The 27,090-nt window shown below is 42.0% G+C and overlaps 2 protein-coding genes across 2 annotated transcripts in view; one reads left to right on the top strand and one right to left on the bottom strand.

Annotated features, from left to right (window-relative positions):
* LOC307030933 (uncharacterized protein) overlaps nucleotides 1-27,090 on the bottom strand; it is a 354,919-nt gene that overhangs the window by 161,271 nt on the left and 166,558 nt on the right. The gene's annotated exons all lie outside the window — the stretch shown is intronic.
* Nucleotides 14,231-25,887, top strand: LOC307034573 (lactotransferrin-like; the record flags this gene model as incomplete). Its single annotated transcript, XM_079673405.1, has 4 exons — nucleotides 14,231-14,532; nucleotides 23,811-24,014; nucleotides 24,526-24,616; nucleotides 24,929-25,887. The coding sequence occupies 4 exons, from the start codon at nucleotides 14,231-14,233 to the stop codon at nucleotides 25,415-25,417; spliced, it is 1,086 nt and encodes a 361-aa protein (XP_079529531.1). The 3' UTR covers nucleotides 25,418-25,887.

Here is a 27,090-nt window from a genome sequence, read left to right as displayed (position 1 = left end):
TTTCATTTACATTTGTCCTAGAAAAGCATGAGCAAAATGTAAACCTAGTTTTTATTACAGTGTATTTCTTTTTAACATAAATGATATTTTTAACACAAAAAACCATGGACACTTTGATCTAGCAAAGAGTATTTTCAAAAACTAATCATATATTTCATTTATATTGTTGGGGAATGAGTTAAAGACAATATATATAAGGAAATGTGCATGTTGAATTTAGTTCTGTATTTTTTTGAAACCCTGAAATATGTCCCGGGTCAATTTGACCCGAACATTACCAAAGGGTGCGAAATGTGAACATAACACACAACTCCTTCATCTCCCTCACAGCTCATCAGTACTGACAGCATCTCCACTGACTCATGGAGCACAGGGTGAGTCTGTGGAAGCTCAAACTCTCTCCCTCACACATTCACCTTCTCTTTGTTACTCTGATCAATATTCAGTCATTAGCAAACATGGAAGAAATAACAATTAAAATGTATTTGTTCAAATTCAGAAAATCATAAACACAAACAGATCTGTATGAACTGCAGTCAGTGAACTGACCTGAGAGCCTCCAGTCTGCAGTTTGGACTCTTTAGTCCAGAACTCAGCAGCTCCACTCCTGAATCCTTCAGAGTGTTGTGACTCAGGTCCAGATCTCTCAGATGGGAGGGGTCCGACTTCAGAGCTGAGGCCACGACTTCACATTCAGTCTCTGAGAGTTCACAGCCAGTAAGTCTATAATAACACATATATTACAACATGTGTTAAAACAAGAGGAAACATTATATTAACTTGAAGCATTTGATGAAAACATATTTGACATGTTATGATTGAGATTTGCTGTCAGTCCATTTTATATAATATATCATAATATATTATAGTAGAGTTTAAAGAGTTGTCAGTGTGATCTGATCACATGTCTGTGCTCCTGCTGTCACTGACTGTTACCAAAAGAAACAGAAATTAAAAGTTCCCCTATTAAACTGTTTCTCATCAATACATCACAGGTCTCAGATATATACAGAACCTGTCTCTGATTGGCTGAAACACAAAACAGATCATTGCAGCATTACCCATAATCCCCTCTGTTTCAGCCCTGTTTCCAAAGTGCTGATTTTCTGTCTGTTACTTTAGATGAAAATAAGGAGCCCCTCCCCACGCCCCTCTGAGAGAGATTTGGTTACAAAGAACACAATGGTGCTCTAGGAGGAGATTCAGGTGATAAGGGGGGGGGGGGGGGGTGTTACCTTGGTTGCTGATTGGCTAATGGTTACACAAGCCAACACATCGTTATGACATCACAAAGTGGCCAAAATCTGATCAGCTCATTTTCAGACAGGTTTTTATAGAAATGGATCAAAAAGAGAGAGAATCTTTGTTCCTGAAACTTTCAGAGGCTCTTTCCACAGAGGGGACACATGTTGATGTAGAAGAGACATGGAGAAGAGGGGACACATGTTGATGTAGAAGAGACATGGAGAAGAGGGGACACATGATGATGTAGAAGAGACATGAAGAAGAGGGGACACATGTTGATGTAGAAGGGACATGAAGAAGAGGGGACACATGATGATGTAAAAGAGACATGAAGAGGAGGGGACACATGTTGATGTAGAAGAGGGGACACATGTTGATGAAGAAGAGACATGGAGAAGAGGGGACACATGTTGATGAAGAAGAGACATGAAGAAGAGGGGACACATGTTGATGAAGAAGAGACACGAAGAAGAGGATTTTGCACAATAGGTGACCTTTAAATAAATCACTTGAATATTAGAGATGTATTTAAATGTGAATTAAACTCCAACACATTGTGATGAAAACGTGTGTCTGTTTGATGACAAAGAAACTACTAGAAAGTAATAATAACATCTTTCTGTGATAACTGTAAGTCCTGCTGTGTGGTGTGATCACATGCTGAGGAACCTCTAGAGTCCTTCATGTGTTTGACATGTCGCCTCCATCACTCAATATGAAGAGAGGAACGCTTCAGTTTAACTATTATTATAAATAAATAGAAGAACAGTGTTGGTTTATTTTGCTCTCAGTATTTAAACAGTAGAAATGTTATAGTGTTTATTTGAATAATTAAACTCCTGATTAGTTTATAAAGTGAATCACATCTGGACTCACTTGGCCTTCCTGCAGTTCCTCACAGCTGGAATCAGTCTCAGTTTCCCCTCCTGTGATGTGTTGTACTGATTCAGGTCCAACTCATCCAGAACCTCCTCTGACATCTGCAGCATGTAGGTCAGAGCAGAGCAGTGGATCACAGAGAGTTCCTTCTTTGATCTGTTCTTTGACTTCAGGAACTCTGTGATCTCCTGATGTACTGAGAGGTCCTTCATCTCTGTCAGACAGTGGAAGATGTTGATGCTCCTCTCAGGAGAGATTTCACCACTGCTCATCTCCTTCAGGTTGTTGCTGGCTCTCTGGATGTCTTTGCGACCCAGCTGGCCTCTGAAGAGTCTCTGGATGATTGTTGGACGCTTGTCTGTGCGACCCAGCAGGCCTCCTAACAGTCTCTGGTTGGACTTCAGAGAGAGGCCGTGGAGAAAGCGGACAAACAGGTCCAGGTGGCCATTTTTACTTTTGAGGGATTTCTCCATGGCTCCCTTCAGGAAGACATCCAGGGATGGGTACTCCTGATCTCTGTTTTCACTGTTCTCATAGGGCCAGTCTCCCTGCAGGAAGTCCTTCAGTACCTCTGTGTCTCTGATGGTGTAACAGTGGAACATGTAGACTGCAGCCAGGAACTCCTGAATGCTCAGATGAACAAAGCAGTAGACTGTTTTCTGGAAGATCACACTCTCTCTTTTGAAGATCTCTGTACAAAGTCCTGAGTGCACCAAGGCCTCGGTGACACCAAGGCCACAGCGCTGCAGGTCTTCTTGGTAGAACATGATGTCTCCTTTCTCCAGATGTTCAAACGCCAGCCTCCCCAGCTTCAGAAGAAGCTCCCTGTCAGCCTCCGTCAGCTGCTGTGGACTCGTCTCATGTCCCTCTTCAAACTTCTGCTTCTTCCTCTTGGTCTGGACCAGCAGGAAGTGTGAGTACATGTCAGTGAGGGTCTGGGGCAGCTCTCCTCTCTGGTCCGTAGTCAACATGTGGTCCAGAACTGCAGCAGTGATCCAGCAGAAGACTGGGATCAGACACATGATGTGGAGGCTCCTGGAGCTCTTGATGTGAGAGATGATTCTGCTGGACAGCTCTTCATCACTCGATCTCCTCCTGAAGTACTCCTCCTTCTGGGCGTCAGTGAAGCCTCGTACTTCTGTCACCCTGTCCACACACTCAGGAGGGATCTGATTGGCCGCAGCAGGTCTGGAAGTTATCCAGACGAGAGCCGAGGGAAGCAGCTTCCCCCTGATGAGGTTTGTCAGCAGCACGTTGACTGAGGACTGCTGAGAGACATCAGACACAACCTCATTGTTTCTGAAGTCCAGAGAAAGTCTGCTTTCATCCAGGCCGTCAAAGATGAGCAGCACTTTGCAGACAGCCAGCTGCTCTGCTGTGAGCTTCTGTAAGGTTGGATGGAAAACATGGAGCAGCCTGAGAAGACTGTACTGCTCACCTTTGATCAGGTTCAGCTCCCTGAAGGAGAGCGGGATCACCAGACTGACATCTTGGTTTCCCAAACCCTCGGCCCAGTCCAGAGTGAACTTCTGCACTGAGAAACTTTTTCCAACTCCAGCGACTCCGTTGGTCAGGACCGCTCTGATGAGAGTCTGTTGGTCAGGTGAGGCTTTAAAGATGTCCTGGCACTTGATTGGAGTGTCATGGAGGGTCTCCTTCTTGGAAGCTGTCTCCAGCTGCCTCACCTCATGTTGGGTATTAACCTCTTCACTCTGGCCTTGTGTGATGTAGAGCTCAGTGAAGATGCTGTTGAGGAGGGTTTCACTTTGATCAGTTCCTTCAGTCACACGTTTACATCTCCTCCTCAGACTGAGCCTATGTTCATCTAGAACCTCCTGCAGACCACTATCTGCTGGAAGAGAAGGAAACAGGAGAGAATCAGGAAATGCTTTTGAGAATCTAACAATCAAACTAACAAAAACAGACAGAGTGTAAATGTTTTGCAAACAGCTTAATGTCTCTGCTCTACAACAGAATACCTCATCCAGACCAAAGGAACCAGGAAGAGGAATAAGACGCTGCATGAGTTCGGCCTCTTACCTCGTACAGAGCTGCTCTGACTGGCTGTCTGCAGGCCAGCTCTGGTTCTGGATCTTTCTCCACACTGGGGACAGGAGGGGTCTCCTGATGGAGGTCTCTGCTCCCAGTATGAGGTGATGCACTGTCTGCAGAACCAGTGTCCACAGCTGGTAGAGACTGGATCCTTCAGGACGTCCTGACACAGAGCACAGCTGGACAGCTGCTCCTCCACAGGAACACCACTCTTCCTCTTCCCTCTGTGGAGATGAGCACATCCTTTATAGCACTTTAGGGGAGCTGATTATCACCAAAGGTACAACAAGGGGGAACATTCTAGTTTGATATTTAAAAAAAAGGTCTAAACAATATACCTTTGTGATCAGGTAGATAGCTTACAATTCACATGATCATGAAACCAAAGAGCATCCTGTCTGGAATCATGACATCCCCCAGAGTGTCACGGTTTGTGAAACAAGCAGGACCCAAATGCAGATATAAACTGAAAACTTCCTTTATTTCAAGGCTATGATCTATATAGACAATGACAAAACAGAACACTCACCGCAGAACTAGTCAGGGAACAAGACGAACCGACCAAGACAGACAGACAACCCAGAACTTAAATACACACAAGACTCAATCACACAACAAGACACAGGTGAGGAGGGAGGAGAAAACACAGGGGCCCAGGTGAACATAATCAGACAATTAGACACACCAGAGAATGACAAGAGGAAAACACAGGGAAAAGGACCAGACAATAACCCAGAGGAAAACATGACATGGAAAACAGCAAAAACACCCAAACCTACAAAACTATAAACGTGACATAACATGAGAATCGTGACACAGAGGAGCACAAGTTCACTGCATCTACTAAGACACACAGCTGTATTAACCTGGTGCTTTATAAACCCAACTTACAGAGAATCTGCTGTGAATTCATAGCAATAAACATCTGGAAAGGATGCCTAAATAACAACAGAATGATACTGATTTGATCCTGAGTTAAAGCTTTGTCAGGTCTGTCTCCAACACAACGAGCATAAACATTTACAAATGTTTGTTTTCTGAATGAGATGGGTTTGATTAAAGCTAGGCTAACATTGTAGCTGCTCCATCAGCCCTCAGAAGAACTTCATGTAGTCATACGTACAGCAGTGACTATATAGTTAGCACCACAGACAGTTTCTGGTTTAAACAGGAACATGAATAACCCTGATTGAATATGAGCTGCTGGAGAGCTCTGTTCTCCTCTCTGATTCCCCTCAGACCGTCAGAGACCACAGGAGCACAATCTCAACACTGACAGCTTTTTGTAACAGAGCGTCACAGACTTTACACTCAAGTTGAAATGTGTCACGCTGCACGAATACGCAGGTGATATGAATTTCCAATCTTCACTTCCTTCGTGTTGCCAGGCACGGATCTGGGTCTTTGCATTGACTCTGTCACGATTCTCATGTTATGTCACGTTTATAGTTTTGTAGGTTTGGGTGTTTTTGCTGTTTTCCATGTCATGTTTTCCTCTGGGTTATTGTCTGGTCCTTTTCCCTGTGTTTTCCTCTTGTCATTAGTTTCCCTGGTTTGTCTAATGGTCTGATTATGTTCACCTGGGCCCCTGTGTTTTCTCCTCCCTCCTTACCTGTGTCTTGTTGTGTGATTGAGTCTTGTGTGTATTTAAGTTCTGGGTTGTCTGTCTGTCTTGGTCGGTTCGTCTTGTTCCCTGACTAGTTCTGCGGTGAGTGTTCTGTTTTGTCATTGTCTATATAGATCATAGCCTTGAAATAAAGGAAGTTTTCAGTTTATATCTGCATTTGGGTCCTGCTTGTTTCCCAAACCGGGACAGTACGAACCGACCAAGAAATGGGCCCAGCAGATCCGTTCGAGTCGGAATTATTAAATATTTCCTTTTTTTTGGCTAACTGCTCGGATAGATGGAAAAGAGCACCCGGAGTTCAGCAGCGGGAGGCTGTATTGTCGGAGGCGCGCCAGATGGCTAGAGAGAAACCAGGTATGGTGAAGTTCTTACCTGGCTGGATTTCAAAGATCCTCCCTGTGTGTGATTCCCGGCCTGTTAGCCCCAGGCATGCTAGCTCCCGGCCTCCCAATTTCCAACCTGGCACCATACGCCTCGGTGGGTTCCGTCTGCAGTCAACCCATGCTTCTGCCCCAGTTCCTGCTCCTGTCCAGGAGTCATATTCTGGAGCTCGTCTGGCTTATGGAGGTCCACGGAGTATTCAGGCGGCTGCTAAGAGGAGGAGTCGCAAGGCCAAGCTAGTAGCTCAAGCCCCAAGAGCCATGGTTCCGGCCCCAGAACCGGACCTTACAGCCATGTTTCCGGCTCCAGAACCGGACCTTACAGCCATGTTTCCAGCTCCAGAACCGGACCTTACAGCCATGTTTCCGGCTCCAGAACCGGACCTTACAGCCATGTTTCCAGCTCCAGAACCGGACCTTACAGCCATGTTTCCGGCTCCAGAACCGGACCTTACAGCCATGTTTCCGGCTCCAGAACCGGACCTTACAGCCATGTTTCCAGCTCCAGACCCGGACCTTAAAGCCATGTTTCCGGCTCCAGTGCCGGCCCACACAGCCATGTTTCCGGCTCCAGAACCGGACCTTACAGCCATGGTCCCGGCTTCAGTGCCGGCTCCAGTAACCATGGTCCCGACTCCGGCTCCTCGTCACCTGCTGACTCATCGGCCGACGCCAGCTCCCCGAGTCCTGTCGGCGTACCGGCCGACTCCAGCACCTCGTCTCCGGTTGGCTGTCCGTCCGACGCCAGCTCCCCAAGTCCTGTCGGCGTACCGGCCGACGCCAGCTCCCCGAGTCCTGTCGGCGTACCGGCCGACTCCAGCACCTCGTCTCCGGTTGGCTGTCCATCCGACGCCAGCTCCCCGTGTCCTGATGGCTGTCCGTCCGACGCCAGCTCCCCGTGTCCTGATGGCTGTCCGTCCGACGCCAGCTCCCCGAGTCCTGTTGGCATACCGGCCGACTCCAGCACCTCGTCTCCTTTTGGCTGTCCGTCCGACGCCAGCTCCCCGGGTTCTGTTGGCGAACCAACCCACTCAAGTGTCGTTGGAGGTCCCGCAGACTGCCCTTCTGCCGGGGGTCCTGCCAACTCCATGTCTTGTCACGTTGGAGGTCCCGCAGACTACTCTTCTGCAGAGGGTCCTGCCAACTCCATGTCTGGTCCCGTTGGAGGTCCCGCAGACTACTCTTCTGCCGGGGATCCTGCCAACCCCAGGTCCTGTGCCGTTGGAGGTCCCGCAGACTACTCTTCTGCCGGGGGGCCTGCCAACTCCATGTCGTGTCCCGTTGGAGGTCCCGCAGACTACTCTTCTGCCGGGGGTCCAGCCAACTTCATGTCCTGTCGCGTTGGGGATTCCGCCGACTGCTCTCCTGCCGGGGGTCCTGCCGGTCCTGTGTCCTCTTCCATGGGGGATCTTGCCGACACCGGCTCCTGACCGGCCTCCAGAGCTGTCTGGTCTTCACCCCTCCTCGGACTCTGCCTTGCCCCCGGGCCGTCCGCCCGAGATTCCCTCCATGGACTCTGCCTTGCCCCCAGGCCGTCCGCCCAAGATTCCCTCCATGGACTCTGCCTTGCCCCCAGGCCGTCCGCCCAAGATTCCCTCCATGGACTCTGCCTTGCCCCCGGGCCGTCCGCCCGAATTACCCTTTTTTGAACTCTGCCTTGCCCCCAGGCCGTTCACCCGAGACCCGTTCTCCAGACCCCCTCCACCCACCCTGCTGGATTTTTGTTTTTTTGGGACGTCTGGAATCCGTCCCTTGATGGGGGGGGTTATGTCACGATTCTCATGTTATGTCACGTTTATAGTTTTGTAGGTTTGGGTGTTTTTGCTGTTTTCCATGTCATGTTTTCCTCTGGGTTATTGTCTGGTCCTTTTCCCTGTGTTTTCCTCTTGTCATTAGTTTCCCTGGTGTGTCTAATGTTCTGATTATGTTCACCTGGGCCCCTGTGTTTTCTCCTCTCTCCTCACCTGTGTCTTGATTGAGTCTTGTGTGTATTTAAGTTCTGGGTTGTCTGTCTGTCTTGGTCGGTTCGTCTTGTTCCCTGACTAGTTCTGCGGTGAGTGTTCTGCTGTCATTGTCTATATAGATCATAGCCTTGAAATAAAGGAAGTTTCAGTTTATATCTGCATTTGGGTCCTGCTTGTTTCTCAAACCGTGACAGACTCTACATGTAATCTCTTAAACTCTGTTATATCTGCTAATGCTAAACTCAACCAGCTCACCAGGTTGTTACTATTATTAATAATCATCTTAAAAATACATATCATAAACATGCCCAAGTAGTTAAATAATGTTTTGGATGATATATATTTAGTTTTTAAATCAGTATTTATCAACATGTTTGCTCTAAAACCATTTTATACCACAGATACAATGTTAACAGTGCATGACATTAAGGATTTTGGGAGATGGCCCTGTGGGCCATCTAAGCTGATTTACAGATGGCCCTGAGCCCAATAGAGATTGCCCTGAAAAATGCGCGCGGACGAAATGACGCACGAAGGCAGGGCCGGCTCTAGACAATTTGCAGCCCTAGGCGAGATTTGAGTTGGCGCGACAGCCAGAGAATCGTACAATAGAAAAGATAAAGATCAATAGAGTATCCAAGGAATACACAATAGAATGGGGGGTGGACGTCACATCCTCTAGGGGGGGCCGGAGGTATGCCCCCCCGGGAAGATTTTTTTAACATTTTAAAGGTCACATGTCAATATCAAGCCACACTTATTGTTTTTATTTTGGCTGTGACTTCGTGTGTGTTCAGGTTGAGTTTGGCTGTGTTTGGCTGTGTATCGCTAAGCAAGGAAATCACGGAGGGGCGGGGGGGGGGGGAGGGAGGAGCTGCAGTGAGCCGTTTAGTGGAGAAAGTGAATACTGCTGAATACACATACTTTACAGAGATGCTGTATGCGAAACCAATGTGAGTTTGGAAAATTGCACAGTATTTTTCTATTTTAGTATACCTCAACAATGGAATTATGATCAGTGGAAATGGCCATGACATGTGACCTTTAAAGTAAAATGCTTCAATCTGGTGCACTTTAAGCAGAATTACTACTAGATCTAGGGGGTACAACTCTAAACACCCATATGTAAAAGATTGGTTTACATTTTATTAATCAAATAAGTATGTGAAAATAACCAATAACCTACCATAGCCAATAACAAATAAATGTAACTTATTTTATTTTTGTTGTTCATTCATATCTTATTTGACCTATTAACATTTATTTATTCGTGCATTTTTTTTAATCTCTCCAGTTTAAAACAATATTTTTGGTTTACTGTCCTATAGTATACATTGAAATGATTTCAAACCTGTTTTATCCCAATAATTATAAAGGAGTGCCTTGGAAATATTTGTTTACATAAATTGTGACCAAACCGTTTGAGACCCACTGAGATAACTTAGACTAAAGTTAACTATCTAAACACTCAGAGTCCTTTACCTCACTGAGCTGTAGTTATCAGCCTCTCAGTCTGACTGGAGAGGACTCTCCCTCCACAATATTGTAGAAACGTCGTCTTCTAATATCCGTTAGAGCAGCTAGCACCAGATTCTAATAACAACAGCGCCGGTACCGGTGCACCCTCCCTCTCTCCCTCATTCGCTCCCAAGCTCACTCGCACTTTGGCTGTGAGCTGCGGATGCCAGATAAGCCAACATCCCCCGTTTTCATCACTTACAGCGCCCATCGTACAGGGCAAATGAAAAGTGTAACCGGGGTCAAAAAAGGGTGTTACATTTACTTAATAATGAATGTTGTTACATCAAGGCCGAAAATTAGGATGAGCACCAACGGTCAAAAATGTTTTTCTACCAGCGCAGCGCCTCCCCAGATCTGGCGCCCTAGGCGAACATCTACAGTATAACGCCAGTGCTACGGGCCGGCCCTGCACGAAGGGTTTGGGGGGCCTCCCCCTAGAACATTTTGATTTTTGCAGGTCTTAGATGCTGTCTGGTGCATTCTATAAACTGAATCATAAGATGAACCACCACAATATTACAATTTCAATTGTATTCTTCATTTCACTTTTTTGTGTTTGCTCGCTTGCATGCCCTGCATAGCTATCATAAATACTTAAGTTGTTGGTCAAGAAATTACATTACATTACATTACATTGCATTTAGCTGACGCTTTTATCCAAAGCGACTTACAATAAGTGCATTCGACCAGGAAGATACAACCTTTAAGAAAACAGAATCATATAAGTACATCAGGTTTCATAGAGCCAAACATTTCAAGTGCTACTCAACTGGCATTTAGAAAGCCAGCCCTTTATTAGTATATAAGTGCTTTGTTAGTAATTCTATCGCTCGAAGTGGAGTCTAAAGAGATGAGTTTTCAGTTTGCGTCGGAAGATGTGTAAGCTATCTGCTGTCCTGATTATAATGGGGAGCTCATTCCACCATTTTGGAGCCAGGATAGCAAACCCACGTGTTTTTGCTGACGGGAACTTGGGTCCCCCTCGCAGTGCGGGTGCAGCGAGCTGTTTGGCTGATGCAGAGCGGAGTGCACGTGCTGGGGTGTACGGTTTAACCATGTCCTGGATGTAGGAAGGGCCAGATCCATTCGCAGCATGGTACGCAAGTACCAGTGTCTTGAAGTGGATTCTAGCAGTTACTGGAAGCCAGTGAAGGGAGCGGAGGAGCGGTGTGGTGTGGGAGAATTTGGGAAGGTTGAAGACCAGACGAGCCGCTGCATTCTGGATGAGCTGCAGAGGTCGGATGGCACATGCAGGTAGACCAGCCAGGAGGGAGTTGCAGTAGTCTAGGCGTGAGATGACGAGAGCCTGGACCAGAATCTGCGCTGATGTCTGGGTCAGCTGGGGACGTATCCTCCTGATGTTGTAAAGCGTGTATCTGCAGCAGCGGGTTGTAGCAGCGATGTTTGCAGTGAAGGACAGTTTGTTATCTAGGACCACACCCAGATTCCTTGCAGTCTGAGTCGGGGAAACAACAGAGGTGCCGATGTTGATTGTTAGGTCAAGAGTGGGACAATCTTTTCCCGGAAGGAAGAGCAGTTCAGTCTTGTCAAGGTTGAGCTTGAGGTGATGAGCAGACATCCACCGAGAGATGTCTGCTAGGCAAGCAGAGATGCGTGCGACGACCTGGGTCTCTGAGCGGGGAAAGGACAGAATTAGTTGGGTGTCGTCAGCGTAGCAGTGGTATGAAAAACCATGCGGGCTAATGACAGACCCGAGCGAGTTTGTGTACAGGGAGAAGAGGAGGGGACCAAGAACCGAGCCCTGAGGGACCCCTGTAGTTAATTGACAAGGGTCGGACTCGGACCCTCTCCAAGTAACCCTGTAGGTGACACTTTCCATCTGATGAAGGCAAATGCCTTCCCAGATGTAAAAAAGTAGAAAACATTACATGCAGTTATAACTGCCAAAACAAACATTATTTACGTTATTTTGGCCCCTGTTAAAAATGTTTGTAATGTTATCTACTGTAAGTTGGTCGAAGGAATGCTTCCTCAACCGGAAGCTGACCGAGCAGACCCGAGCAGCAGTCGAGAGGAGCCGAGCGCATCCGCGAAGCACACAAAATGGCGACGTCAGAGTTCCCGTTAGCAAGCAAATCTAATACTCTTCGGTCAAAATGTCCGGTCAAAATAATTTCCCTTTAGCGCAATACCGCTTCAGTTGCGCCACTTATGTGACAGACAAGAAGAGTATGTGACAGACAAGAGTAGTCAATTCTAATGTGTAACACTTAATGTGGAGAAAGAGATGTGCTGTATGGGTTGATTGTGCGTTGATCTGTTGCTAATGCCTCGGGCTTCCGGTGGGCATGTAAACAAATGCATAATGCTGCGCTATACTTTGTGGCCTCACCCGGTTGCATAGCGACACTTATTGTTTAGGTCACGGAGTCTTTTAATAAGCAGGTAGTCATATCATTAGCTAAAACTAGCTGGATCTGATCGATATGGACATAAACGCGAGTGAAGTCTAATTTGACGGGACAGAGAGATCAGCTGCTGCTGATGAGTCGACACGCAGCTCTGCATGATCACATGCAGCGGTGAGCGGAACAAAACACACACTTCAGGTTAGAATATCACACGTAGCTATTTTAATTACCTCTCAAACTACCGTAACTACTTATAGATATTTTTAGTTTTACTGTCGGGTCACTCATTACTGGATCTACGAGCTGCATGATACTGGAATAATAGATTGCCCGATCGGGCAACCAGCAGGTGAGGCTGCATGATACTGGAATAATAGATTGCCCGATCGGGCAACCAGCAGGTGAGGCTTCATGGCCCGAGTTAAATACTAGATGGCCCCGGGCCATCGGGCATTCCTTAATGTCGACCTGGATAATATAATTGCATATTGAATTATCCTCAAATCATGTTAGCTTGCTGTACTCTGCTGCGTGTTTCCTTTACAAACTGCTCACAGGATATCATTAAAGAACAGTTTAATATATTAGATTACATAAAAACTGAATCCTCTTCAGGTCAGGTTACAGTAGAAACAGACTCTTACTTTGTGTCTGAGGGTCCAGGTTCATTGCTGAAGTCTATAGGTTCCCACATAGACCGGTCACTCTTCAGAGACAGACAGCTGGAGACTGGAGACTCTGCTCTCTGTCTGTGGAAACAACACATGTTTTAAACATCATTAGTTTATTTAAAGAGCAGCTTTTGATCTATGACTGATCACCTTATTAAAGACTTTTAGAGTTGTTGAGTCTTGATTGTGGGTTTCTGTTGTTAAAATTCATTTGAGTGTGAAACGTTTTACATATTTGTATTTTATTTGCTTAATTTAACACAAAGTCCAACACGTAGGGTGTGAGGATGATTTCACTGGGAGATCATTTACTATTGCTGTAAAGTCAAACAGAGCCTGAGGCTATAATAATGATAAAATAAATACAGATTACAATTAGTAAAAAAATAATATATATAAATACATATCAATAACAAAATAGCTTAATTTTAAAGAGAAATTAAATCATTAACGTTACAAATATGTACACTGAAGGCGGTCCTCCTCTGGCAAGCCGGGTGTAATCACACTAATCAGAAAGCCCCGGTGCCGCTACCTGAAGGAGTTAAATAGTTGGTGCGTGCGAGCCGGGTGACACACTGAAGCACGCAGACAGGAGGCATTCTACCAAGTCAGGATAGGCAGCCGGTAACACACTGAAGCGTGCAGACGGGAGGCATTCTACCAAGTCAGGACAGGCAGCCGGTAACACACTCAGATCCTTAGTGTTGTGTGAGAGGTCCGCAGAGCCACGGTGCGCTAAGATGTTTTATGTTCTGGTAAATTGTTTGCGTGTGTGCCACGTGTCCTTTTATAACCCTGCGCGTCATTGTTTGTATATTAAGTATCAATTTGGTGTGCTAATTTTGCAGAACATTCTGTGCTTAGACTCTCTGTTAGTTATTGTTAAAAGGATAGATAAAAGAAGGACCTTAATTGTATTTAATTTAACATCCTGCAATTAGCCTACTCTGATAGGTGTTAAAAGGATATAGACGATTTTAGGAGGTTAAATACATTGAATTTAAGAAGAACAATAAATAAATGCAATACAATATTTATTGTTAAAAAGTATTCATTTCCATTTACTAAAAGCCTTTCTAATAAAATCCTGCTAATTTAGTTCACTGAATATTCCTGCTAAAATAGAGGAAACAATCTTTCTTGTTATAAAGAATTCATTTGATTTATTAAAAACATTGCTAATAAAATCCAGTTAATTAAATCTGCGGAGATTTTAAAAGAGCTTGGGTTTAGAGAATTTATGTTTTTAAATGAATATTTCTGTGCTTAGTCTTCCCAGTTCATTTGTAAAATATTCACCTTTAAGGCAGCTGTGTCAGTGTATTGTTTGCATGCTTTGTTTATTTTAATAACTTGCTAGTTGTCTAAATGCATCTTTCTTGTTTCAAAGGTTTTCCCCTGCACTAAATGACCCTTTCAGCAAGTAAATGGACTTCTGTTTTCAGTAAACTGCTGAAATAAAAGACTGAAAAGTAAAGCTGTGTCCTTGGAGTGGAATCCTGTTCAAAGTCAGTAGATGCCTCAAGTCCCTTTCAAGTGGGGAAACTGCACCAAAATCACAGGAGACTTGATTATTGCTGATGATGACAAGGAGCAAGAGCTCAACTTTGTTAATGTACTAAAAACAGAATCCTCTTCAGGTCAGGTTACAGTAGAAACAGACTCTTACTTTGTGTCTGAGGGTCCAGGTTCATCACTGAAGTTTATAGGTTTCCCCATAGACCGGTCACTCTTCAGAGACAGACAGCTGGAGACTGAAGATGTGTCCTCTTCCTCATCTTTTAAATCACTCATCTTCACCAGTCTAAGAGAAAACCAGTAACACTGGAGACACACACACACACACACACACACACACACTTCAATCTAAACCATCTTAATAATAAACTTCGTTAAAACATGAAATCAGTCAGACTTCAGGCCGCTCTCCATTTTGACTGCGTCACATGTAACTCTGATGAATCAGAAAACAGGAAATAATAAAAGTTTACAACACTTGCAGAAGTCTCATTGGACTCTAGGACGCAGATTTTTAACCAATAAGTTATTTTCTGACATCCAGTTTGACAGAGTAAATAATTAATGTGTTAGAAAGCAGACCCTGGTGTTAACACTCACCCTGTTGTCCTCCTGCTCCGTCAAGCTGTAAAACGATATCTGACAAGTCTGACTTCATACTTTCAGGTGACACCCTCACCTGTCTGCAGCTCCTCCCTCTGATAGGAATCATGCTCAAGTTCCAACATAAAAACCAAAACATTGAAGACTTCAATGCTTAACCCCCATTTAAACACACACACACACACACACACACACACACACACGTACACTGGACACCCCACACTGTACACACACATGTAACCGGTGTGTCGTTAAGCGGTGTCTGCTTGTAATGTGTTGTTGATGGATGAGACCCGAGCCAGCACACAGTTGAGGCGATCTCCGTTTATTCAATGATAATCTGACAACATACAACAAATCATTAGTTTTTCTCCTCACACCAACTCTTCTCACATGGAACATTCTCAAAAAGGGAAGAGGAAACGTGAGGAACACACAATATGAAGGGGGAAGTCCCCACAAAAATAATCTTCTGAGTACAGTGACTACATTTCAGAGGTTCCGCCTCTCAGACCTAGTCAGGTATTGCACGTTCAATAAATGAAGAACACAGAATTATTAAATATAAAACACAGAATGTGTGATTATACTAAATGATTTACAAATGAACACCACTGCATATTTACACACACACACACACACACACACACACACACACACACACACAAACTTATTAACTTGAAGGTGCATACTGCCACCTACTGTACAAGAGTGTGTATCACCATGTCATCCTATCACCACTTGTGGAAGTATGCCACTGTGTTTATGTTATTTTAAATTCTTGTAATCAACCTGTTTCACTCAAATACTTACAAAGTGCCTTCCTGGTACCCTCTCCCCTTCTGTCCCCAGTTTCAGAAGCCTTTAAGGTGATCTTTGGAGATGCATCAATCTGTTACACTTAAGAGGAAAACAGGCTAATTTCACGAAAACCAAGCAATTGAAACTGAACAAAATGATATTAAAAAGGTAAACAATAAGGCTCCTCTACTTCAATAAATGCAAGAGATGCAGCATTTTCTCAACAATGTTTAATTTATATTTTTCATCTTCTTTAGACGTCACTCATTGGGTGACATCCCGACGATGGTTTGGACTTTATTGATCCCCAAAACACAAGTCTAAGTCGTTTAAAAAGAATCTCCATTGTAACAACAAAACGGTTATCTCTGCTTTCGTGATCTCATTGCTTTAGTGGAGAAGAGCTTCAAAATCTAAAATCTCAAACCTGTTAGAAATCCCATCCATTACATCCTGTTCCTGAGGTTTAGGGAGTAGCAAAACCTTTAATAGCAAAAACATTTTTGACGCTAATAAACATTTAGGCCTATGTCTGGCTCTTGAGGGCTCTGACGTGAAGTGTACTTCTCGCGCCAAATACAGCAATAAAAGTTAATCAAAGTTTATTTAATTAGCCCAATATCACACATTTTACTTTTGTCTCTTGGGGCTTTAAGGTGTAGAACGTGAATATGCGGGACATTCCAGGTGATGTGAGCTCTTAAAATATTTACTGAAGAGACAACAGTCACTGTGTTTCTCCTCGCACTGTGTACAACTTGACACAAAAAGTCAAAATAAAAGGAGGAAGTGAAATAAAATATTATAGCAACTCAAAGATATTGTTAAAGACACGTGCCCAACTTTCAGAGCAATTGAAAGTGCTGTTATAAATGTTATCATCTCCACAAAATACAAGGATATAAGCAAAAGCACATTGTGTGTCTGTCCTTAGACCCTCACATCGTACAAGGAAACACTTCCAGAGAAACCCCACAGTTTAAAGGGGAGCATGGGAGAAACCTCAGGGAGAGCAACAGAGGAGGGATCCCTCTCCCAGGACGGACAGACGTGCAATAGATGCCGTGTGTAAATCAAAGAGATAATACATTTTACAGCGTGGGTAGACCAAATGTTTGGAAATGCATGTGTCTGTAATAAGAAGATGAATCCACGAGGATGTCAACAATCCTGTGGAAGCCATCAGGGAAGTAGTATGGTGAGAGTCAGGCAGGACCGCAGAGACAGGTTCAGCCACAACTCGAAGACCAGGACTCAGATCTAGGACTCAGGACTGGTAAAAGTAGAAGTACTGACTAAACTTCTTTACTCAAGTCAAAGTAAAGAGGCTTTGAAATGTACTTCAGTAAAAAGTACCCATAACTACCAGCTGTTTTAAAGAGTACCTGACCTCCCTTTATATTAATAGAACAATCATGTCATTGTTAGCTAATGAATGTTTCCATGCTGAACAACGGCAACATGACAACGTTTTCATTGGTCCCTCTTCTTTAGAGAAGACCAGGAAATGATGGATACACGGATCGTGTTCAAATCAATAGGCACGCAATGACTCTAAAGAATAATGATCACGCCACCAAACACACATTCAGACTAAAGGAACCAGCCTGTTTGGAAAATGAGAGAAGTAGAAAGTACAGGTATTTGAGTTCAACATGTAAGAAGTAGAAAGTACAGGTATTTGAGTTCAACATGTAAGAAGTAGAAAGTACAGGTATTTGGGTTCAACATGTAAGAAGTAGAATGTACAGGTATTTGGGTTCAACATGTAAGAAGTAGAAAGTACAGGTATTTGGGTTCAACATGTAAGAAGTAGAAAGTACAGGTATTTGAGTTCAACATGTAAGAAGTAGAAAGTTCAGGTATTTGTGTTCAACATGTAAGAAGTAGAAAGTACAGGTATTTGAGTTCAACATGTAAGAAGTAGAAAGTACAGGTATTTGAGTTCAACATGTAAGAAGTAGAAAGTACAGGTATTTGGGTTCAACATGTAAGAAGTAGAAAGTACAGGTATTTGAGTTCAACATGTAAGAAGTAGAAAGTACAGGTATTTGGGTTCAACATGTAAGAAGTAGAAAGTACAGGTATATGGGTTCAACATGTAAGAAGTAGAAAGTACAGGTATTTGAGTTCAACATGTAAGAAGTAGAAAGTACAGGTATATGGGTTCAACATGTAAGAAGTAGAAAGTACAGGTATTTGAGTTCAACATGTAAGAAGTAGAAAGTACAGGTATTTGGGTTCAACATGTAAGAAGTAGAAAGTACAGGTATTTGAGTTCAACATGTAAGAAGTAGAAAGTACAGGTATTTGGGTTCAACATGTAAGAAGTAGAAAGTACAGGTATTTGAGTTCAACATGTAAGAAGTAGAAAGTACAGGTATTTGGGTTCAACATGTAAGAAGTAGAAAGTACAGGTATTTGTGTTCAACATGTAAGAAGTAGAAAGTACAGGTATTTGTGTTCAACATGTAAGAAGTAGAAAGTACAGGTATTTGTGTTCAACATGTAAGAAGTAGAAAGTACAGGTATTTGTATTCAACATGTAAGAAGTAGAAAGTACAGGTATTTGTGTTCAACATGTAAGAAGTAGAAAGTACAGGTATTTGTGTTCAACATGTAAGAAGTAGAAAGTACAGGTATTTGAGTTCAACATGTAAGAAGTAGAAAGTACAGGTATTTGAGTTCAACATGTAAGAAGTAGAAAGTACAGGTATTTGGGTTCAACATGTAAGAAGTAGAAAGTACAGGTATTTGAGTTCAACATGTAAGAAGTAGAAAGTACAGGTATTTGGGTTCAACATGTAAGAAGTAGAAAGTACAGGTATTTGGGTTCAACATGTAAGAAGTAGAAAGTACAGGTATTTGGGTTCAACATGTAAGAAGTAGAAAGTACAGGTATTTGAGTTCAACATGTAAGAAGTAGAAAGTTCAGGTATTTGTGTTCAACATGTAAGAAGTAGAAAGTACAGGTATTTGAGTTCAACATGTAAGAAGTAGAAAGTACAGGTATTTGAGTTCAACATGTAAGAAGTAGAAAGTACAGGTATTTGGGTTCAACATGTAAGAAGTAGAAAGTACAGGTATTTGAGTTCAACATGTAAGAAGTAGAAAGTACAGGTATTTGGGTTCAACATGTAAGAAGTAGAAAGTACAGGTATTTGAGTTCAACATGTAAGAAGTAGAAAGTACAGGTATTTGGGTTCAACATGTAAGAAGTAGAAAGTACAGGTATTTGAGTTCAACATGTAAGAAGTAGAAAGTACAGGTATTTGGGTTCAACATGTAAGAAGTAGAAAGTACAGGTATTTGTGTTCAACATGTAAGAAGTAGAAAGTACAGGTATTTGGGTTCAACATGTAAGAAGTAGAAAGTACAGGTATTTGAGTTCAACATGTAAGAAGTAGAAAGTACAGGTATTTGGGTTCAACATGTAAGAAGTAGAAAGTACAGGTATTTGTGTTCAACATGTAAGAAGTAGAAAGTTCAGGTATTTGTGTTCAACATGTAAGAAGTAGAAAGTACAGGTATTTGAGTTCAACATGTAAGAAGTAGAAAGTACAGGTATTTGAGTTCAACATGTAAGAAGTAGAAAGTACAGGTATTTGGGTTCAACATGTAAGAAGTAGAAAGTACAGGTATTTGAGTTCAACATGTAAGAAGTAGAAAGTACAGGTATTTGGGTTCAACATGTAAGAAGTAGAAAGTACAGGTATTTGAGTTCAACATGTAAGAAGTAGAAAGTACAGGTATTTGGGTTCAACATGTAAGAAGTAGAAAGTACAGGTATTTGAGTTCAACATGTAAGAAGTAGAAAGTACAGGTATTTGTGTTCAACATGTAAGAAGTAGAAAGTACAGGTATTTGTGTTCAACATGTAAGAAGTAGAAAGTACAGGTATTTGTGTTCAACATGTAAGAAGTAGAAAGTACAGGTATTTGTATTCAACATGTAAGAAGTAGAAAGTACAGGTATTTGTGTTCAACATGTAAGAAGTAGAAAGTACAGGTATTTGTATTCAACATGTAAGAAGTAGAAAGTACAGGTATTTGTGTTCAACATGTAAGAAGTAGAAAGTACAGGTATTTGTGTTCAACATGTAAGAAGTAGAAAGTACAGGTATTTGTGTTCAACATGTAAGAAGTAGAAAGTACAGGTATTTGTGTTCAACATGTAAGAAGTAGAAAGTACAGGTATTTGTGTTCAACATGTAAGAAGTAGAAAGTACAGGTATTTGAGTTCAACATGTAAGAAGTAGAAAGTACAGGTATTTGTGTTCAACATGTAAGAAGTAGAAAGTACAGGTATTTGGGTTCAACATGTAAGAAGTAGAAAGTACAGGTATTTGTGTTCAACATGTAAGAAGTAGAAAGTACAGGTATTTGAGTTCAACATGTAAGAAGTAGAAAGTACAGGTATTTTTTGTGTTCAACATGTGAGAAGTAGAAAGTACAGGTATTTGTGTTCAACATGTAAGAAGTAGAAAGTACAGGTATTTGTGTTCAACATGTGAGAAGTAGAAAGTTCAGGTATTTGAGTTCAAAATGTAAGAAGTCAAAGTAAAAAGTCTTCAGAAAAATAAGTTGTGAGTAAAGTACTGATACCAGAAAAATGTACTTTAGTTAGGAAGTATTTGTACTCCACTACTTCCCACCTCTGGTAAAAATGTATGTAGAAGTCTCAGTAAGCAATGATTAAGTTCAATGATTTAGATATTCTATATTCTAAGTATATGGGACTAGGGAGTTATTTCAACCAAATAACAAAATAACTTTCAAAATAATTTAGCATTTGGTCTTTTGGGCCAAGGTATGTTATATTGTGTTTCCTTTTGTTTCCTCAATGTAGGTGAGCTTGTCCTAACCATTCATTTGTATAGGTGTTTCAGTGGCTTTTGTTTATTTACTTTTTAAGATAAAAAGACAAACAACACTGGTTTTAGTTTCAATTTATTTCAAGTGATGCTAAAATCAAAATTCATGTTTTAAAAAACACCACTCCATGTATATCCCAAACACACACAATATCTATAGTCACCCAGACTCTGTCAGATACAGTGAATCCCTTTGTTAAGTAGCCACTTGGTTAAGAAATAGGACCCAAAACACCACCCAAGCCTCGATATGCATCCGATTCAGGCCTGTGGGTTTTATAATGTGCCTCCTTCAATCCTGGTCCTTTGCATTAGAATAAAATACACCTAATGGACGGAACAAAATGCACTTTGAAATGTGTTTTAAGAAAAGAATGACAAGGTGTGAAAGCATCATACAAATGTGCCTTATGGAATTGCATACTCTTCAAAAATGGTTCCTAATGTTGCATCACGTGTCAGGAAAGCTATATATAGACAGTACAGCCCTACCAAATAAAAAAGTCAAGGAATGCACGGTGAAATGTGACGGTGAGTGACCGACTACAGAAACATTGAGTGTGCATACAGTGGAGGAAGGCGTGTGGAAGACATCTCATTTCTGGTGGAGGGACAGTATTACACACCACAACATGTAATTCAGGTAAGGAGGCAGGTGTTTGTGGAGAGGTAGACAAAGAACAATGAGGACATGTTGACAGTTTGTATTGAAAGGCTTCATATGCATTTAGTATTGTAAGAACATGTTTTAATTGGGGGGTGGACGTCACATCCTCTAGGGGGGTCCTGGGGTATGCCCCCCCCCGGGAAGTTTTTTTTTTACATTTTAAAGTAAAATGCTTCAACCTGGTGCACTTTGAGCGCCCGATTACAGAGACCTGATCTAGGGGGTACAACTTTAAACAGCCATATGAAAAAGATCGGTTTGCATTTTATTAATCAAATAAGTATGTGAACATAACCAATAACCTACCATAGCCAATAACAAATAAATGTAACTTATTTTATTTGTGTTGTTCATTTAGCCTATACAGGACTGTCTCAGAAAATTAGAATATTGTGATAAAGTTCTTTATTTTCTGTAATGCAATTAAAAAAACAAAAATGTCATACATTCTGGATTCATTACAAATCAACTGAAATATTGCAAGCCTTTTATTATTTTAATATTGCTGATTATGGCATACAGCTTAAGAAAACTCAAAAATCCTATCTCAAAAAATTAGAATAGTTCCTCAGACCAAGTAAAAAAAAAAGATTTATAACAGCAAAACACAATCAAACATTTGAAAATGTCCATTCATGCACTCAGTACTTGGTTGGGAATCCTTTTGCACGGATTACTGCATCAATGCGGCGTGGCATGGAGGCAATCAGCCTGTGGCATTGCTGAGGTGTTATGGATGCCCAGGATGCTTCAATAGCGGCCTTTAGCTCATTAGCATTGTTGGGTCTGGTGTCTTTCAGCTTCTTCTTCACAATACCCCACATATTCTCTATGGGGTTCAGGTCAGGGGAATTTGCAGGCCAATCGAGGACAGTAATGCCATGGTCAGTACACCAGTTACTGGTGGTTTTGGCACTGTGGGCAGGTGCCAGATCATGCTGGAAAATGAATTCCTCATCTCCATAGAGCTTTTCAGCAGACGGAAGCATGTAGTGCTCTAAAATCTCTTGGTACACAGCTGCATTTACTCTGGGCTTGATGAAACACAGTGGACCAACACCAGCAGCTGACATGGCTCCCCAAACCATCGCTGACTGTGGGAACTTCACACTGGATTTCAAGCAACTTGGATTTTGCTCCTCTCCAGCCTTTCTCCAGACTCTGGCGCCTTGACTTCCAAATGAAATACAAAACTTGCTTTCGTCTGAAAAGAGGACTTTGGACCACTGTGCAACTGTCCAGTGCTTCTTTTCCTTAGCCCAAGTCAGACGCCTCTTCCGTTGTCTTGAGTTCAGAAGTGGCTTGACCATGGGAATACGGCTATTGTAGCCCATTTCCCGGACACGTCTGTGAACAGTGACTTTTGATACCTGGACTCCAGCTTCAGTCCACTGTCTTTGAAGCTCCCCCAAATTCTGGAAGCGACTCTTCTTCACAATGCTGTTAAGGCTGCGGTCATCTCTCTTGGTTGTGCAGCGTTTCCTGCCACATTTCCCCCTTCCAACAGACTTTTTGTGGATGTGCTTTGAAACTGCACTCTGTGAACAGCTTGCTCTTTGAGAAATGTCTTTTTGTGTCTTACCCTCCTGATGGAGGGTGTCAATGACGGTCCTCTGGACAGCAGTCAGATCAGCAGTCTTCCCCATACTTGTGATTTAGTTTACTGAACCAAGCTGAGTGTTTTTCAAGGCTCAGGAAACCCTTGCAGGTGTTTCGAGTTAATTAGACGATTCAAGTGATTCGTTGAACACCCTACTAGTATACTTTTTCATGATATTCTAATATTTAGAGATAGGATATTTGAGTTTTCTTAAGCTGTATGCCATAATCAGCAATATTAAAATAATAAAAGGCTTGCAATATTTCAGTTGATTTGTAATGAATCCAGAATGTATGACATTTTTGTTTTTTTAATTGCATTACAGAAAATAAAGAACTTTATCACAATATTCTAATTTTCTGAGACAGTCCTGTATCTTATGTTACCAGTTAAAGGTGGGGTATGTAATTTATTTCAGATACACTTTTTGTTATATTCCATGGAATGCTCTTAACGTCCTGATAGCAATGAATATATGAAGTGCTTTGACAACAAATACATAAGAAAAATTAATTTGTGGAAACCGTAGCCCGGCTAAAGTAACTGGATGGCCTACCTGCCTGTCAGCCTTCTGTCTGTGCACAAACTTATCCCGTGCCCTCATTGGTCATGTGAGCGTTCGTGTGTGTTGGAGGAGGGGCTCTGTGAGGAAGTCTGAAGGAAGGGGCAGATTGGGCAGATGATAAAACACATCATACATTATTCTGGAATGGGACAATTTGCATAATAAATACTTTTACTTTCGGTACTTTAAGCATATTTTTTGATGCCAATACTTTTGTACTTTTTATTGAATGACATTCTGAATGACTTTTTCTTGTAAAAGAGTATTTCTACACTCTGGTAATTTTATTTGAGTACACGATCTGAGTACTTCTCCCCCCTCTGAGAGTGATATACCCAGGGAATGCACACAGTTAATGAGATGTGCTCCAAAAGGAATCACATCAAAAATATTCTTCAAAAATTGTCTTCAGTTTGATTTTATATTTCAGCCAATGAAAATGGATAATAAATGGCGAAAAGTGATGAAGGAGGAAAGATCATCTCCTTTTGGTAAAGAAGAGTTCGGGTCTGACCTGGGACACGTTGGAGAGCCACAGGTCTTGCCACACTGGACTCGGCAGAACTGCTGGCTGGAACATCCCCATGGGTCGAATCCACAAACAGACTCAAGACTGTGACTTCAGTCAGCGACCGTGTGCTCTTCCCATGTGCAAATACGTAACCAAAGACACGTAAAGCTGCCAAGATTATGTTTGTGATCAACAATATAAAGACTTTTTTTATTGAATGCGCAGTATTTACAAAGTTGTAGGAACTAAACATCATTTTTTTGTACGGTTTTTAGTGCGTTTAGACGACTCAAAGCGCTTGGTTAGATAAGCTTAAGACTATTAATACCATTTTTCACATAGACAACACTGTTTGGATCTCTGAGATGTAAGATCCAAAACACAGCAATTACGGCTCATCACCATGGTGACCAAAGAAACAAAACAGAGATCATTTAGGTTTCCACAGTTCTGTGTTTTGCATACCCAACATCAACTTCGACCACCTCCCTATGACCTAGAACACATTGAAATGATCCTAGACACAAACACATTTTTTCTCAGGGAACAAAATTAACACAATAACGTTTTCTCCAAAATCATGCACTAGAAATGCAGGTTTTAGGATCCATGATTTGTTTCCTTCCTTCCTCTGAGTGTAACACCTGCCCCCTTCGTCTCGTCCTCTCCTCAGCCAAGTTCTTCAGCAGCGGCTGTGCCCCCGGTTCAGACCCCAGCTCTCCGTTCTGTTCTCAGTGTGCCGGCAGTGGAAGAACGGTGGGAGATGAGTCAAAGTGCACTGCCAGTGCTGAAGAGCAGTACAACGGCTACGCAGGAGCTTTGAGGTAGGACAAAGGACAGTGGACATTCATCCACATTCAAACTGTTTCAGTTTCAATCCTGGTAGCCAAGGAATAGCACAAACTCCTCATAAAACCCCAAAACACACATATGTTTGTGTATGGCATAAAAACTAAAGATATCTTGTATTAATTAATGAACTTTTTTGCTGCTAATAAACCATTTTATTTTTACTTTTCAAGAGAGCCAGGCTAGCTGTTTCCCTATGCTTTATTCTTGATGCTAAGCTAAGCTAACTTCCACCTGACTTTAGCCCTTTACTTAACATTCAGGGGTATCAATCTTCTGGTCTAATAAAGCAAATAAAGGTATTTCCATGGTATTTACTTTCTCTTCCAGAGCACCTCATCTTTGTGTTGTTATGTTGTGCATCTCATTATAGGTGTTTGGTTGAGGATGCAGGGGAGGTTGCTTTCATAAAACACACAATTGTTCCAGAAAACAGCAATGGTGAGAGACTGACACTTACCTGTCTTAATCTCAGCTATGAATGTGTTATTTATATAAACCTAAAACATCCTCCACCTCTTCTTGTCAAAGGCAATGGTCCAGCATGGGCTAGTGGAGTAAACGCTGATGACTACCAGCTGATCTGCCCTGGGCAGGCTGCCCCAGTGGAAATCTCCGAGTACGCCAAGTGTAACCTGGCTGCTGTGCCCGCCCACGCTGTGGTGACCACACAACAAACACCTAACCTTGAAAATGTTATTTTCTTTGGGTTTTAATTGAACAGAGAGGCTCTGCATGTATTATAATGTAATGTATGTAATATAAAACACATTTGAATGACACGTTTGAGTTATTCTGGGTTTAACCGCAGACTCACTGCTTCTGTTCAGACGTCTCCAGTGTTATGTGGCAGTATAAAAAAGGCTTGTTGATATAAAAGCCTTATTCATAAAGAATTTAAACCAGCTGTTTGTGTATATATCCATTTGTTGCATATGTAAATGTCTGCACACTATGTTTTAATTTTATTTTAAATACCAATTGTTTTATTTTATTCCTGAATTGATCTGCTAAAATTGCCACTTGACACTTTAAGGGGGAAAAGCATTATGATGATGATGAAGAGGATGATGAAGATGAGGTGCAGCTTCCCAAACTTTCATTTAGTGCTAACTAACGATTTCTAGTAAATAAAGTCATTATTTTCCACCAAATTAATTGTTTAAACCCATTTTAGAATCATCAGTCAAGCTTTAACCTACATCTGTTTGATATTTTAATAACTTAATGACAACTTTATTTTCATTCCCTTTCATTGCTTTATTCTTATATATATATATATTTATAAAACTATAATACTGAGCGTATACCACGGGTAGAATTGTAAGTTACTTTTCACAACAAGTCAGTATCCCTCCGCGTCTGAGAAAAACAGTATACCGTTGGGCTGAAAAGCAAAAACTGGAACAAGAAAGCAGCGGAGAAGTAACGGGGCAGAAGCCCTCCTTTTTGACGCAGCGGTCTGGACATAGACATCAAACGGCAAAACATATTCAGTGTGCAGTTCCTTTGGCATTAGGGCAGGGATATCTAGATACTTTTGAAGGTTTAACATAATGAATTGTGCTACTTTTAAAGCAAGCAACGATGTTTTCAAATCTGTAATCAAAGAGGTCCGCAAAAACGCTATCGACCAATCAGATTGCTTGATTTGACTTGTCAGTTTTATAAATATATTTAAATTTCTTCCGTTACGAAACAAACTTACAAAGCATAAAATGGAAACATTTAAGATTAACTTCGACCTCCGGGGGGGTCTTACTATAGTATGGAGGAGTGGATTGAGCAGTGCCTATCTCCAGAAAAAAAGCACCTAAACTACGACATGCAGAGCTACGTGAAGAGCAGGTAGACCAACTGGAAAAGTAGCACCATTCAAAAGCTTTCTGATGCGGGTCTTGAAACAAAGCAGAGAAATTATGACCGTTAGTGGCCACAGGTGCGAAAGCTCTCTCCAGAGCTACTGGAAGCCCAATCTCGGGGACCGGAGAAAGTGGAGCAATATTCTCGCCACGCCAAGCAACAGCCTCGAACAACCTCAACCTATACAAGTGACCACGTAAGCCATGCTACTGATGCTGGACAGTTTTTCAGTGGATGCACAATAAACAGCAACATACACATTAATGTAAATAAACAGCCAAATAATGGATCAACGCTCTCTGTCTAATATGTTTGCTTGCTGTTAGTGTTTTTGCATAGCAACCACCTTGCACTATGTTTTGTGCAGAAGGCAACGGAGGGACTATTTCATTTTGAACATCATTATTTACTAATAAAAACTATTTAAATTAGAGTGTGTATTTTTCTTTCATATTGCCACACTTGGTAACCGTTTTATAAAAGCAATAGCTCACTTCAGGCCGTGATATATGCTCATTATATCACA

This window comes from Notothenia rossii (genome assembly GCF_949606895.1).
Source record: "Notothenia rossii genome assembly, chromosome: 3".
Lineage (NCBI taxonomy): Eukaryota > Metazoa > Chordata > Actinopteri > Perciformes > Nototheniidae > Notothenia > Notothenia rossii.
The sequence above is the reverse complement of the archived record's forward strand: the minus strand, read 5'-3'. Positions and strand labels throughout refer to the sequence as shown.